This window comes from Ailuropoda melanoleuca, chromosome 8 (genome assembly GCF_002007445.2).
Source record: "Ailuropoda melanoleuca isolate Jingjing chromosome 8, ASM200744v2, whole genome shotgun sequence".
Taxonomy (NCBI): domain Eukaryota; kingdom Metazoa; phylum Chordata; class Mammalia; order Carnivora; family Ursidae; genus Ailuropoda; species Ailuropoda melanoleuca.
The window spans coordinates 104,888,242-104,904,839 of NC_048225.1; the positions used below are offsets into that span (position 1 = coordinate 104,888,242).

Genomic DNA, 16,598 nt, shown 5'->3' on the forward strand with positions numbered 1-16,598 from the left:
AACCAAACCCACTAGGGCCTGTGGGCTCCGCCCCATCACTGCCGGTCATTGGCGGTTTCTGCCAGATGCGCCGAGCTCATTAGTCCGTTTGAATCATCACGTCTCCCAGACCCCGCCCCGCGCACTGATAGGCCCCGCCTCCTCCGTGGGGTCCTGTTAGTCAAGATGCTCTGAGAGTGCACGGCCGCAAAACAAAAATGGTCGCTGCTGGGCCCGCCCCCTGGTTTCCACTCCGGAATTGCAGATTCGTTTTGGGTCGCATCTTGGAACGACTAGAAAAAAAGATTTACATAGGGTTCAACGTCATTTAATGGTAGTTTAATGATGCTTCATTTCGCCTGCCTTGATCATCTAGAAACTGCACTAATAGAAAAACCCGTGGGATAGGCAGCTGATTCGTCACTAAGGGGCTGCTTCAAAATTGGAGGGAAATTCCATAGGTTCAAAATTTTTGACCTTAAACGCGTTAAGTCCTTACCCCTGGCTTCAGCATTAGCCCTCAGGGGCCCCAGCCGCTGTTGGAGCAGAAAGGCAGGATCATAATCAAGGAATAACTTAACTCCCAATTTTCATTCTCCATTCTGGTCCTTGAGATCCACTTCAGGGTCATTAGAGTCCCCGTCTCCGACATTACTTCAGGGGCTTAATAATGATTAGAAGCATGTGCTCTGGGGCCACAGCGCGTTTTGGTTTGAACCTCAGGTCCACAACTTAGTAGTTGTAAAACTGTACCTCACTGTGCCTCCGTTTTCTCAAGCGTAAAATGGGGAACAAAGATACTTACCTCATAGTGTTATTAGGATTAAATGAGTTGAAGTATGAGAAACCCCCAGGACGGTCACCGTGCACAGTAAGCAGTGTCTAAGTATTTGTTATATTCAGAATTTGAAAGATGACCTGATCTTGGGTAGGAGTGGGCTTGAGCTTGACTCAAGATAAACAACCTAGGGTCACTTAGATCATTCCATTTAAACTCATGAACGTTTGTTGGATGCCTAAAATTCTCAGAGCTGAGGATCCCTATGGGAATGACTAAGGTTTACTCCACCATTGTAAAATAAATTTCAGTGCCTGCCACAGACAGCCTGTTAATAACCAACTGAAGATACACTCCATAAACAAACAAACCTAACACGGTCTGCCTCCCAAAAATCTCCCCTTATAAAATCTGGCTTCTCTTCTCTAAAGGAAGGGAATGGCATAGTCCACCAGTGAAGCATTAAACAAGCTATCTTTTCCCTTTAGCCATGTCACTCTACCCTTTCTTCCCTGAATTTGTGTGTGTATGTGTGTAGTAAAAAAGTGCAAACAATAAATTCACCATTTTAATTATTTTTAAATGTATACTTCAGTGGCATTAAGTACATTGACATTGTTGTGCAACTTTCACCACCATCCATCTCCAGAACATTTTCACCTTCCTGAGACTCTGTACCATTAAACACTAATTCCCCATTCCCTCTCTCCCCAGACTTTGGCACCCATCATTTTACTTTCTGTTTTTATGAATTGGACTACTCTAGGAACCTCATATAAGTAGAATCATACAGTGTTTATCCTTTTGTGTTGACAGATCTCACTTAGCGTAATGTCTCCCAGGTTCAATCATGTTTTAGCATGTATCAAAATGTTCTACTTTTTAAAGGCTAAATAATATTTCAATGTACATATATACCACATTTTGTTTCCCATTCCACTGTCAGTGGACACTTGGGTTGCTTCCAGATTTTCACTACTGTGAATAATGTTGGTGTGAATATGGGTATACAAATATCTCTTTGAGCCCCTGCTTTCAGTTCTTTGGGGTATACACCCAGAAGTGGAATTTCTAACCATATGGTCATACTGTTTTTAAATTTTTTAGGAATCTCCACATTATTTTCCACAGAAACTGCACCATTTTCATCCCCACCAACTCTGTGCAAGGGCTCCAGTTTCTCCACATTCTTGCCAACACTTCTGGGTTTTTGGTAGTAAGCATCCTGAATCAGTGTCCGAATATATTTTGACTAAGTGTATAGTATAGTCAAGCATGATTGTCAAAATGCCAGTGCAGAGACTGGGGTGGTGCAGTGATCATCAGTGACTTTGTTGAAGGTTGTTCTATTAGGGCAGATTGCTATTATTTTAGAAAATGGCTTTATTTAGTATTGTGAGATGAGGCAGAGATATTCTTGTTACTCATTTATTAGGTAATGAAACGAACTGGCCATAGTCAACATGTCCAGGCAGGTGGAAAGTTCAGGACGGTCTTCCAGGCCTTGCCCATCTAGTTTAGTTCAAGGCCAATTGATAGACGGCCACTGAATTAAGGCTCTTCCTCTTCCAAGGTGAGGGTCATACCTTACTCTCCCCCCACTTCAGCTTCAGCTAACATCTTCCCTCCATTTGCTTGTTCATTCACTAAATATTTCAACAAACACTGTCTCTTATGAAGAAAGTAACTGAAGATTTGAACTTCTAGTTTACTTTTTAGTGGACAAGTACTGACTTATGCCTTCAGGAGCTCCAGCACTGTCTCCCGGGCTACCAGAACCTGGAATGCAGTCTTCAAGGTCAGTTCCCTCTTGTTCATCCCCAAATGCTCTGCCCTAGGCACATGTCTCAACCACAAGCAGTTTGTGGAAACTGAAGACATCATACAGTAGGCTAGACTGTAAAAGCACCATCAGACAATGCTGAGCGGACAATACACATTATAGAACTATGAAAAACTATGAAAACAAAAAAGCTAAAGAAACAGAAAAGACAGTCATTTCTTTTCCCTGGAAATGAGATTTAATGGGCCTTTTAAACTCAATGCTTAATTTCCCTACTATTTTAGTTATATTTTGGGAAGCAGTCTTTTCCTTCTCCCCTTAGGGTTTAAGACGCTAAGAAGTGGCAGTGCTGGGGTGGCGAACTGAGGACTCTTCCCCGTCCCTAACAAAGATCCATTTCCTTCAAGGTTATGCTATAATAGCTGGGTGATTTATAACAAATTTTGAGCACTTACTCTATGCTGGGCACTTGTAGTGCTGTGACTTTATGAAAGTCATCCAACTGGATCTAAAGAGAGACACAACTTCTACTGACCGCAGGAGCATAGCAAGCCACCTGTCTTTGAAGACCCTCCCAAGAAGTTAAAAAAAACTTCTCCTAGACTTTTTTTTTTTAAACTTCTACCTCCAATCTGGGGCACCTGGGTGGCTCAGTTGGTTAAGCGTCTGCCTTCAGCTCAGATCATGATCCCAGGGTCCTGGGATCAAGCCCCACATCGGGCTCCCTGCTTGGCGGGGAGCCTGCTTCTCCCTCTCCCTCTGCTCCTCCTGCTTGTGCTCGCTCTCTAATCAAATAAAATCTTAAAAAAAATAAAACTTTTACCTCCAATCTGCTGACTCTCTGCTCCACCATACTCATAAGAAAGGATGGGACAGAAGGGCTATGCGTCTGGTTCGTCTTTCTACAACCCTGGAGGCTGAGTAGCCTTGAAGATAGGTTCATGGTTAAGGAGGATGCTCCCCTGCCCTCAGATCACAGCCGGAAAAAGACTCGTCCACAATCAATTTAAATGTTTAATTTCATTTTCTTGCGTATATTCCTTCTGTTCCAGATTTCTATCTTCCTCTCTACTTTAAAGAGTGTTAAGAGCTAAGGTTAAGTGGATTTCTGTAAATAGAGATTTTGTTTGGGTTGTGGGACTATGCGTGGATTGGATTTTTCTTCTTCATTTTCCTTCATGAGATTTAAAATTTTTCATTAAAGCATTAAAAAATCTGTAGACCCACTTAATGAATGACTTTTTGTTTGTCATACTAAGCATTTGTTATATGGAAAAAATTCAAGGATGTCACCACCAAAACACACACACACAAATGAGAAGCAGTGTATTCTGTAGTAAAAGGTCATTTTCTGGAGTCACACTGCTTGAGGCTAAAAATCAGTTTGCCACTTGCTAGCTGTCTAACCTTAGGCAAAGCCTGAATTTTTTTCTGCCTCCGTTTCCATATATATACCTATCACAGGGTCATTGTGAAAATAAAAATAATCCATGTGCAGGGGCGCCTGGGTGGCACAGCGGTTAAGCATCTGCCTTCGGCTCAGGGCGTGATCCCGGCGTTATGGGATCGAGCCCCACATCGGGCTCCTCTGCTATGAGCCTGCTTCTTCCTCTCCCGCTCCCCCTGCTTCTGTTCCCTCTCTCGCTGGCTGTCTCTATCTCTGTCAAATAAATAAATAAAATCTTTAAAAAAAAAATCCATGTGCAGTGCTTAGGGGAATACTTAGCTTATAGCAGCACTCAGATGTTAGTTACTGGCGACAACAGCTGAAAATGGAATGGTGGTTAAAATCCCTGTACTTGCAAATAAGAGAGCTGATATTCAAAATTAAATGATAGTCACTGCATTTGGGCGACATATCTTAGAAAGTGGAACTTGCTGATTACACATCTTAGGATACAATGCACTGCATGCTACTCAAACTGCACTTACTGGGGCCCCGAATTTAATATGGAAGCACACATGTCTCCATTCCATACATGAACATGGTCTTAAAGGCTAATGCAAACCAGAAGTTCCAAATCCCAAAAGGGTCAGTTCTGTTTCTCTAAATGTTTGGACTGATTTTCCTTCTTTAAAGATTATTTTAAAATTTTAAGTCATCTCTATACCCCAGATGGGGCTCAAACGCACAACCCTAAGATCAAGAGTTGCACACTCCATGGACTGAGCCAGCCAGGCACCCTTGGGCTTATTCTCTAAAATACATTTTTCAGGTCAAATGTTTCCCAGAAACCTAAATGACAGAATGGAGTTGGGAAATTCGAAGACTTGCAGTTACGTCTTGACTTTATTACAAATTCAACCGTCTGCCTTTCAGCCAAATTTTGAGACACTGTTTCCTCAAACATAAAATGTGAACTATTTGCTTTCTTATTTCAAAGATAGCGTAAGAAGCATAGGCAACTCACAGATCTGAGGGAAGAGTTTATATCAAATTAGATATTAGCAGTCAGTGCTACTGGGCTGCCCTCCTCACATCATGATAAATCATAAAATGCTTATCTCCTTGCTCTTCCTATTTGTTCTCTCCTCTTTATTCTCATTACTGGGTAGTTAGTTCTTAATCACATAGACTTTGAGTGTGAATCAGATTTGAGTGGGGTGCCTGGGTGGCTCAGTTGGTTGAGTGTCTGACTCTTGATTTTGGCTCAGGTCATTATCACACGGTTGTGAGGTCGAGCCCCGTGTGAGGCTCCTCACTCATCGGGGAGTCTGCTTAAGATTCTCTCTCTCCCTCTGCCCCTTCCATACCCCGCACTCTGTCTCTCAAATAAATAAATACATCTTTAAATGATACAAAAAATTACCATCACACAATGAAGTACTGTGAAGTGTAGGTGATAGTCAATTTGACTAGGCAATGGGGTGTCCAAATATCTGGTCAAACATTATTCTGGGTGTTTCTGTGAGGGTGTTTCTGGATGAGATTAACACTGAAATCAGTAGACTGAGTAAAGCAGATTACCTTCCATAATGTGGATGGGCCTCATCCAATCAGTTGAGGGCCTAGAGACCTAAAGGTTGACCCTCTCCTGAGTGAGAGAGAATTCTCCTGGGTGATGGCCTTCAAGCTGGAATATCAGCTCCTCCAGCCTACCGGCCTTGAGACTTGAACAGGAACATCAGGTCTGCATGGTGGACTTGCCAGCCTTCACAGCTGCCCAAGACAATTCCTTATAATAAATCCCTTTATGTACAACATATCTCCCATTAGTTGTGTTTTCCTGGAGAATCCTAATGCAGAGCAATACCGTTATATACTGAAACTCTGCAGATTAAATTTAAGAGGATTCAAATTATGCTTGAAAGCCAGAGAGAAGGCAGGGTTTTTCCACCAATGAGGGCCATATGTAGATATATTCTCAAGTCTTGGGTATTTATGGCTGAAGCAAAAATACATGTAGTACTTTCCAACACACAGCAATTTCTAGTGGCTTTTTACCTATTCCAACTTGCACCTTTGGGGATTACTTGGCTTTAGTAAATGAGTCACTTACATAGCTGAAGCTTCTTCAAGAGGGTACAGTGAACCAAGAGGGTAGAGGGCAAAAGGGCACTGAGGTTTGTGTCCTTGGGCAATCTGTCAATGGATCTTATAGAATACCATGGAGATGTTTACATCTTCTAACCATAGTCTTAGATCATGTCAAAAGCAGACTACTGCTTACAAAAGGGCAGCAACAGACAGGAAAAAGCTCATGTTCTTAGATGGAACAGTGTCCTGAGGACAGAAGACAGACCACTTAAAGAAGAATTAAATCTGGAGATGATAGGACAGAGAAATCTCTCTCTCTCTCTCTTTTTTTATTTTTTTGGTAAGATTTTAGTTATTTATTTGAGAGAGAGAGTGAGAGAGAGCACTAGCGGAGGGAAAGCAGGAGTGCAGGGAGAGGCAGATGCCCTGCATAGCAGGGAGCCCAATGTGGGTTTGATCCCAGGACCCTGGGATTGTGACCTGAGCTGAAGGAAGACGCTTAACCCACCGAGCCACCCAGGTGTCCCTGGAGATGATAGGACAAGATGAGGAACCCAAATATACCTTAGTAATAGCTAAGGTAAATGAATTTGGGAAATCATTTTGGGAGTAATTCTGGCTCATTAATAGTAACAAAAGAACAAATCATCACTTACTGTGGAGGGGCCTTCCTTGACCTGTAGTCTCTTTTTCTCTGCTTGTTTGGTGACTCAGCTATTCTGCTCAAAGTCCAAAGCCAGGGCAGGGGGGCCTGGGTGGCTCAATCAGTTGAGGGTCCAACTCTTGATTTCAGCTCAGTTCACGATCTCGGGGTCCCGGAATAAGCCCCGCACTAGTCTCCACGCCCGGAAGGGAGTCTGTGTGAGGAGTCTCCCCACCCCCTCTCATGCCCTCTCTCTCAAATAAATAAATCAATCTTAAAAAAAAAAAATTGAAAAAAAGTCCAAAGCCAGGGCAGTCACAATCCCACAGCTCTGTTTCAGCCCTTACTTGAGTCTCTTAAAAACACTCTGCAGGAAATGCTTATGTTTTCTTTTTGTCCAAAGACCAGCTGAGTGGCTGGAGGGGCATCTTGTCTCAAATATGGAAACTTCTCTAGGGAAGGGCTACAACAATACTCATATTCCAAACAATTGCACCAAGACATAGCATCCAAATGATAGGATATAATTTTTTTTTGTATAATGATATTTCTAATCATGTAAATATTTCCCCTTTTTAAAAAATCTTCAATTGTTTTCCCTTTTCTTCATGGGTAGGGACACAAAGAGGAATTAGTTATATTTCAATTTCTTCTTTAATTAGTTTCAGCTCTATAATACTCACCACTTACGAGAGAAAATCCAGAAGGGCCAGCCTCCAGCAATGCTTGAAAAGGCAGGTAAATCCTGAATCAGCACACAGGAAAAGAAAACATATTCAATTTTTCACAATGCTCACATTTCCAAGCAGTATTTGGAATCTCGTATCAAGTACTGAATTAGTATTAGGCAATTGATACTAGTAAATTAATAGATAGAATAACATTTACCTTCATTTTTAAAGAAGGAATTTAAAAAATAGGGGCGCCTGGGTGGCTCAGTCGGTTAAGTGTCTGCCTTCGGCTCAGGTCATGATCCCAGGGTCCTGGGATTGAGTCCTGCATCAGGCTCTCTGCTCGGCAGGGAGCCTGCTTCTCCCTCTGCCTGCTGCTCTGCCTACTTGTGCTCTCTCTCTCTGTCAAATAAATAAGATCTTTAAAAAATTAGACAAATAAATAAATAAAAAACAAAGTCTCCATTTCCCTGATACTCAAATTATTAGTATAAAATAGTATTTTAATAAACTCGCATTAAAAGCCAGTAACTACCATGAATACAAGACTTATTTTGCCTTTATTTGTGACTTTTGCAGAGGTTTAAACCAGTAAATAAAAATCCATTTTCTTTTCACATAAAGGGAATTTGCTATTCCACTCTTTATTTTCAGAATCGTTGTAATAAAAACCTATTTGAAAAGGGTAACACAAAAGAGAACTTCAAGGTCTTCAAACACTGTGCAAAAGTTAGTAACTGGTATTAAAAACGGACAAACCAACCACCCTTGAAGGCCTGGCTCCTGTCTATTTCTGACATTTGGCCTCTGATCATTCTCTTGGGAGAGTAGTTTCCAAAGTCTGGGGTGTATCAAAATCACCTGGAGAGCAAACAGCGCATAGGGAAACCCAAGATCATTTACATAGGGAATGCCTGGATCTCTGCATCTTTACCAAATTCTCCAGCAATGTTTTCCAAACCAGGCTGGTCAAATGACCTGGGTAGCTTTGAAAAACAACAACAGTACATTCCTGTACCACACCCCTGGAAATTTTGATTTGGTAGGCTTGAGTTTCAGACCCAGAAATCTTAAAACGTACACATTTTGTTTTAAAAAATTTAACAAACTTCCCAGGAGGTTCTGATAAGTTCGATTTGGGAACCTTTCTTAGGACACGTACTTAAAGTGTCTTTCAAAGAACTCTAGGTCTCGGAGTTCACGAAGAATATTCATAACTTTGGGTAGGTTATATATCACCATCCTGTGAGAATTCAACAAATGAAGCTGTCTAGAAGTGATTTGATACTAAAAACCCTACCCGATTTAGCACTTAAATTACTTAATGATTTTCTGTCTCTCTACTCTCCCCACTCAGGCAAAGGTCTGTACATAAAATTTGCTTCCTGTGGTTGGTAAGTGCTAGGCACCAAAGTGCTCAGAAGCAAGTTGCCCCATAGGATTTTGTTCTGTTAACCTCTCCCTCTTCCATTCAGACTCCCAGGGCTGTAAGGAACAGACCAATTTCAGGGTACCACAGCCAAGCGATGTCACCTGCAGCATTAGGCATCAAGACATCAACCCAGAAACCCTGTGAACCCGCTCCCATCCCACTGGTAGGGAGATACTAGAAAACCCTAATGGGACAACTGCTTCTTTGAGGAAAGAAAGGCTCTCATCACACACAACAGGTAGTTTAAAAAGCTTGACTATTCTTGAACCCAAGACAAGAGAAAGCCAATTATGACTTTAGAAGCTTCAAAAATAGAGTGACTTTTGGGTTACCTCCTGTGACCCAGAACCCACGGATATCCAGCCCCACTCCTTGCCCTTCTCAGAATCACAGGTTTCAATTCAAAGTCCAAGACAGAAAGAATCTGAAAGCAATAACTTATGATGAATTTGGGAAATGCCCTTTGCTCTCATTTTCTTCGCATTCCAAAGTCAGATCAGACTGACATATCCACATACATCAAATGGAAAAAGAAACACAAAAATAGGTGAGAATTACGATCCTTAAAACACAGGTGCTGACTTCTGATGCTTCCCACAAAATCCTAGATCACAAAATGAGGGATAAGGTGATCTTTCTTATACAGAAGGCACTGAGCCACAGGAGCCGACAGCAAGTAAGAACTTGGGAGACACACACGAGTCCCAGGTCTTTCCTTAGTGACGACGGTCCTCCTCCCTGGACAGCTGGCAGGAGACAGTTCAAATGTACTTATTAAGATTGCTGGGTGGGCGTACGAAGGGAAGAGATGAAAAGACCTCCTAAACGCAGGAGGGAAAACAAGCCAGACGCTATTAGCAGCAGCCCCAGCTAGAGGAGGGCTTGGTCTGTAGATTGATATAGTCCCCTTGGGTGGATAAAGACATATCTTCTCTGGAATTGCTCATCATCTTTTCAATTAGGACTCTAAAAAGCAAACAAACAAAAGACTGATAAATTATCACCAGATGGCATTCAGTCAAGCCATGAGGTTTAAATGCCCCTTTGTCCCCAGTTATCTCGGGAAAAAGGAGAGTATCCCTGACCTTCAGGAGCTGGCATTCTAGGGGCTCAGTCTGCTCTTGTTTGCTCAGAAGCAAGAAAAGAAGGTCCAAGGGGCACGGCAGAAGATAAGTAAACCTGTGTGTCTAACCCTAGAACATGCACTACTCACCGCATGGCCTCATTAATATTTTTGTTCTCCTTGACTGATGTTTCCGTCCAACCGGTGAAACCATTCTCTTTACTGAAACGGTCAACTTGGTCTCTGCTCACTGCCCAAGGGGACAGGTCACACTGGCAAAGAGAGTAGATAAAAGGCAACACCATAAACTTCTGGAGAATAGGAACACTGCTCAGACACTTCTGGATGTAAAACCTTTCCACCAATGGCTAGAACACCAGCATCTAAAATCTGGCCAACATTCTTCCCAAAGAAAGTCCCAGCATCCCCTGAAAGAAGGTAGAGATGATTTTGCCAACTTGAGAAGGGGAAATGGATGCCCGGAATCAGAAAGCATTTTAGACATGTTCACTCTCTGACCACAGAGAGAGGTGAGGGGCCATTTTTCCAGACTGACCACATACTTTGTTGGCCAAGAGCAGGCAGGGCACGGGCTCTCCATTAGGCAGCGTGAGCTTGCTGTCCAAGTCCTGTTTCCATCTCTGGCTGTTGCTGAAGGTCATGGCGTTGGTCACATCAAACATAATAACGCAGGCTGAGGCATCCCGATAGTACAGTCGAGTCATGGAGGTGAAGCGTTCCTGCCCTGGAAAGAAAGGAGGGAGCCCCCGAGAAGGGGATACCAAGAACCAGTCTCAGAACCCCTTCGGATACCCTGCCCTTTCTACCTCGTTGTCGGGGAGGGCAACAGGCACCATGGCTGGGTCCAGATTCTGCACCCAGACCGCCCAAGTCCAAATCCCTGCTCTGTCATTTACTGTCTGTATGACTTTGGCCAAGTGAAGCTCTCAGTGCTTCAGACTTCTCATCAGTGGAGCGAGGATAGAAGCAGTAGCTTTTCTCACAAGGCTGTGATGAGGATTAATGACTCACTGAATCTCAAATACTCAGGAAAGTGCTTAGCATGTAGTAAACGCCACCTATTATTATTATTATTGTATCTATTTTCCGGGGATTTTGTTTCTCCCCAACATCAGCTGAAACGCTGGAAGAAGCACCTTCCCTCTGCTGTGAGAGCACCCACCTATGGTCTGGACAGTCTACCACCTTGCTAGCCGCCCCCCCACATTCATCCAGGGCAAAACATCTACGGACAATATCTACAAGCACTCTACATCCGCCCAGCTTACGAATCCTCTGAACAACTCAGTCATTCCAGCTCCAGAAAAAACCTTCTGGTTTTGGGGCACCTGGGTGGCTCAGTACGTTAAGCGTCTGCCTTCGGCTCAGGTCATGATCCCAGGGTCCTGGGATCGAGCCCTCATCAGGCTCCCTGCCCAGGGGGGAGTCTGCTTCTCTCTGCCCCTCCGCCCCTCTCCCCGCTCGTGCTTCTCTCTCTCTCTCTCAAGTAAATAAATATATACAATCTTAAAAAATAAAAACCCCAAAAAACAAACTTCTGGTTTTGCTACCCCACTTTTCTGAGAGCTTGCTGATTAAACCAAAATTTCCTCCCTTGCCGCTCTCCCGTCTTCCCCGCCTACCTGCGATGTCCCACAGCTGGAGCCGCACCATCTCCGAGTCAGACCACTGGAGAACCTTCAGAGCAAAATCCACTGAAAACACACGTACAATTGAATAAAACTTACCTTAAAAAAATCCATGAATAAGCTCAGATCAAATATGCAGTTATAACCGTAGAGACACACCACTCCCATCCTATGTATCTATTTATTTTTAAGCTCTCAATGGGTTGAGATGAGCCCACACACACACATTAAGTGTGGATCAGCCAATTCTTTCTTTTTAAAACATTTTATTTATTTATTTAAAGATTTTATTAATTTTTTATTTGAGAGAGAGAGAGAATGAGAGAGAGAGAGCACGAGAGGCAGGAGGGTCAGAAGGAGAAGCAGACACCCTGCTGAGCAGGGAGCCCGATGTGGGACTCGATGCTGGGACTCCAGGATCAAGACCTGAGCCAAAGGCAGTCGCTTAACCAACTGAGCCACCCAGGAGCCCCCTTTTTAAAAAACATTTAAAATTTTATCATTATCATTATTGTTATTTTTTAAGTGAACTCTACCCCCAGGGTGGGGCTTGAACTCGAGACCCCAAGCTCAGGATTCTTGTGGTCTTCCGACTGGAGCTGCCAGGTGCCTCCCGGTGCCTCTGGCACAGATAATTCATCACCACTCTCTAATGGTGTCTTCAGCTTTTACACTCTTGACAAACTGATTTATTTGATACTGCTTGTCTCTAAGGCTGGGGATAGGAGGGTGGGAGCAATTATGAAAACAACTCCTAATCTCAAGTTAAACAGCTTCTGGAAGGTCTAGGGGTTTTTCTAGGGGAAGGGATGATAGGGCAAAAGGGGGAAATGAGGTAAGTGTGGTGGCTTTTGCATCTTCCACATTCAATTTCACTGTTGGTTTCTAATCCAACTGTATTATGAGAAAAACACTGCGGCGGGCAGGGGGGGATTCTACACCTTCCATAAAGCTGTAGGGATTATTTTGGGTGGGAATAGGGTCAAGGGAAGAGGTCCCAGAGGATTCCAAGGAAGAAGACAAGGTATGGAGGGTGCTTGAGAGCTGTGCTCGAATCTGTAGATGCTAAGACTCCAGGAGCTAAGCCTGAAAGAGTAGGCCGGGGCGGGGTGGGGGGGAACCTTTTGAGAAGGAGAGAAACAGTAACTTCCCAGATTTGGAAATACATTTTTCCAAATCTGTGTCATAAATGAAAGCTAGGGGAAATTTAGAATAAACACTGAAAAAAAAATTAGCCAGGGCCATTATTCTTTACTAAAGTTAAAGGAGAGCAATTGCTAAAAACTAATTAGCGAAACACTTTGAACCAAACCCATTAAATAGGAGCCCTCCTATTATTTAGGAGTGGGGGGCACAATGGCAGGGAAATAGTCTTTGAAACCTTAAACCCTAAATGTTGCTGGATGTTCTCAAGGAGGATGTTTTCATTGCAATGTTAATGCTTGTTAATTTTTTTAAAAAATTTCATAACGAACACCAGCACCCACCTTCAAAATTTACATCAGTGCAGGTTTTTATCCCTAAAAAAAGCTCTCTTACTGTTTGTTAACCCTCCGTCTTCACGAGCTCTTCCCAGCTAAGGACCTTAACAAAAACGCATTTCTACTTCTGGGAAAACAACAACAACAACAAACAAACAAACAAACAACAAAAAACTTGAGCCCAAGGCCATCCCTAGAAAGAAATGTATGAACTTCTTGGTGTTCCCTTCCTTTTCCCCCTCCGCAGCTTGAGAGAAAGGGGGGCGGGAAGGTAGGTCAGACTCCTTGAATAATTTCTAGCTGCCTTTATTTAAGCAATCCGTGGACAAAAATACACACAGCTCATCAGCCTTGCTGAGCATCGGACTGTGCGGCTCAGGGGCCTCTCCCACTCAGGCATCCCCGAAAACAAAGGTAGGATCCTTAAGTCCAAACTAAACACCTTTCCGTTCCTTCATCAGCTGTGAGAGGCAGGCCAAGAGCCCCAGCTGGCACCTAATCGGGCCTCCCCGAGGGGTCCCAGCGGCCTCGGCTGACGCAGAGTTTGGTGGGTGACCGCTTGGAAGGTTGCAGGAGGAGACCTGAGTTCACAGTTCCCCCAACAATTGCGTATTTTCTCAACCTCCCTTCCCCATTCCTCCTCTTCACACCTCCGCCCAATCTCTTTCCAGGCGGTCAGCTCGGACAGGGTAAACCGAATTGGGGAAACGCAAGAGACATGTGCAAATCAAACACCCAGCAAGTCCTCCCTCCAAGATCACAGACACCTACTTCCTGACCCGAGGAACGACCCAAGGACACGGAGTCCCCCGCTCCCCACCCGCTGGGGTCCACCCGGCCCTCGCGGCGACACCTCACCTCCCACCGTGGACTTGTAGTGTTTGCTGAAGCTGTCCTGGGAGTATCGCTGCACGAGCGACGTCTTGCCCACCGCGGCGTCGCCCACCACCAGCACTTTGAACAGGTGATCGCGGCAACCCATGGCAGGCGGGCTGGACTTGTGAAGGAGGCGGCGGGATTGGGGGGGCGGAATGGGGAAGGAGTCGCTTGTTTTAACCCCTTTCACTCCGGACCCCTACAAACTGAAGTTCGGCATTGTAGCCCACCGCCGGCTGGGGCTGTTCTGACGAGAAAGCAGAAAGGGAAACTTTGCACTCAACATTTACGCGCTTCCTCCCCGCGCGGCCGCAGCCTGGGTGGGGCACAGGGCGCGAGCTCTGAACCCCCGGGCTGTTGCACCTTCTCCCCCACCCAGCCCCGCTGCCGAGAAACGGGACGCGACGCAGCGGTGCCTCGCCCACCGGGACTTCCCCGGAGCGGGGCCAGAGGACGACTGAACCCCGGCCAGCTCATTTCACAGTCGGGGTCAGATGGTGGGGTCTTCCCCGCAGGGCACAAACCAAATTCGGGGGAAAGAGCGGCTCACACTTGGATTCCCAGGATCCCGGACCGCCCCGGGCTGCGCGGTCCCCGTTCCTCGGCACGCGTGACGTGCGGGGCGGCTTGGCGCACTACATTTTCCAGCTTACCTCGCGGCGAAGAGACCTAGCAGAGCGCAGAAACTGGCCCGCGAGGCCTCCTGGGAAATGTAGTTTATGAACTCTGTCTTTAAAAAATCTGCGCAAAGTTTCAAGGTTTTCAAACTCCTTCAACGGTTCAGAATCTTATTTTAAAGTAATTCTGGAATAGAAATCTCATTTGGAGACTCTTTATTCCACATAATTTCACCTGCCTAAATCCTTCCCCAGATAGATTTCTCATTCTTTAAAGGTTTTATGGAACTAAGATGAAAAATTATTCCATAGATTCCATATGTTATCCTAATAGAAGCTCAAGCCGCATCCTTCATGCTCCTAGCGAAGTCCATTTGCTGTGTCTTCAATTTGACAGACAAACCTAGGCTCTTATGAATATGAAGGCTAGCTCTTTTATTTGCCATATGACCCAGTAGCAGTCAGGTTCAGGAACACTCGATCGAGAGACTGACTCTTAGAAAAACTCATGCCATTAGGTGTCAGTTATTATCATTTGATAACCGGCCACAGCAGTAGAGGTAGAAAACAAAAGACAGTTCTTCCTTCTCACTTCCACTATTCCCAGTCTATCGTTTGAGCTGGAAGTCACCTGGAGGACGCTGGGAGTCCTCCCCCGTCAGTTGCTGCGTTGTTCGTAAGTAATCATTAAACTACAGTTTGGCAAATGACTTAAAATCTTCAGCCTACAACCTTTCTGACCTGTCCCATCATGAGTTAAAGAGTTAAGGGGACGTGAGTTTCATGGCAAGCAAAATAGCTCCGTTTTCTGGGCTTTTGCCAGGAAGAGAAGAGAAAACAGCAAGGCCATGGGAAACACAGCTCTGCCCAGGTCTCTTGATAGAGAGTCTATAACTTATACCCTTTGAGGAAAGAACATCAGCATGGTTCTCAAGGTGTTTAACCCAAAATGTTTGTTACCCAGGTATGGGAGGTCAGGCTGGCTACCCATTTCCCAGATGTCTGAGAGCCCTTTCCGGTGGTCTCTTCTCAGTTCCCATTGGCTGTGACATAGTTAACTACTCTTCGACGTTTATTTCTCACTTGGCTTTCTTGTTCGTCCTCCTACCTCTCTGATGATAGCCACCTTTTGCTTTTATGGTTTCTTTCCATCCCATTGCCCCCAGAAGGGGCTATTTTCTAAGACTTGATTCTCGATCCCTGACTTAATTCCTTAAACTCTCTTTCTCTCTTTTTTAAAGATTTATTTACTTATTTGAGAGAGGCAGAGAAAGAGAGAGAGGAGAGTGTGCACACTAGCGGGAGGGGCAGGGGGAGAGGGAGAGAGACTCTCAGGCTGACTCCACAGTGGACCCCAAGGTGGGGCTCGATCTCATGACCCTGAGATCAGGACCGAGGTGAAATTAAGAGTCAGACATTCAACCGATTGAGCCACCTAGGTGCCCCTCATTCTTTAAACTCCCTACTGAATTGTCCTTGGCTTCCTATATTTCTTAGTGTTGACTTTATTTATATTTTTATCTCCAATCAGTTTTGTTCAACTACCATGAAGGTGCCTCTACTTGGACGTCTTTTCACAGCTTCCTTCTTACTACCTCATCACAAAACAGCTCCTTTTCTCAGGTTCCCCATTTTTGTCACTGGTCTCATTGTTTCTTCCTGCCCCTCAGGCTTTGAACCTTCAGCATTTAAAAGTTTTTATTTCACTGTGGCAGGACTACTTAACATAAGACCTACTGTCTTAACAAATTTTTTAATGTGTAGTGCAATACAAAAAATACACATGCTTGAGTGTGCAATAGCAGTACCATGTTTTACAGCAGATCTCTAGAACTTACTCATCTTGCTTAACTGAAACTTAGGCCCATTGATTAGTAACTCCCACCCCCCCATTTTTTGGCAACCACTATTCCACTCTTTGATTCTATAACTTTGTCTATTTTATTTTTATTTATTTTATTTTTAAAAAATATTTTATTTATTTATTTGAGAGAAAGAGCACAGAGGGAGAGCGAGAGGCGGAAGCAGACTCCCCACTGAGCAGAGCCTGATGAGTCCGATACAGGGCTGGATCCCAGGACCCTTAGATCATGACCTGGGCTGAAGGGAGCCAAGGGCCCCATATTTTAATTTTTTTTAAAGATGTAT

At 44.3% G+C, this 16,598-nt stretch overlaps 1 protein-coding gene across 4 annotated transcripts; it reads right to left on the reverse strand.

Moving 5' to 3' along the window:
• Positions 1–7,873: 7,873 nt before the first annotated feature.
• Positions 7,874–14,486, reverse strand: RAB29 (RAB29, member RAS oncogene family). 4 transcript variants are annotated; one of them, XM_019809183.2, is made up of 6 exons: positions 14,384–14,486; positions 13,816–14,075; positions 11,471–11,542; positions 10,391–10,572; positions 9,978–10,099; positions 7,874–9,730 (listed from the first exon to the last, which is right to left on the reverse strand). In XM_019809183.2, the coding sequence occupies exons 2-6, from the start codon at positions 13,937–13,939 to the stop codon at positions 9,619–9,621; spliced, it is 612 nt and encodes a 203-aa protein (XP_019664742.1). In that variant the 5' UTR covers positions 13,940–14,075; positions 14,384–14,486; the 3' UTR covers positions 7,874–9,618. The 4 variants fall into 4 exon arrangements, with proteins under 4 accessions (XP_019664742.1, XP_002928478.1, XP_034523022.1 ...); XM_002928432.4 differs by having other exon boundaries at positions 14,358–14,480; XM_034667131.1 differs by lacking the exon at positions 14,384–14,486 and having other exon boundaries at positions 13,816–14,275.
• Positions 14,487–16,598: the final 2,112 nt, after the last annotated feature.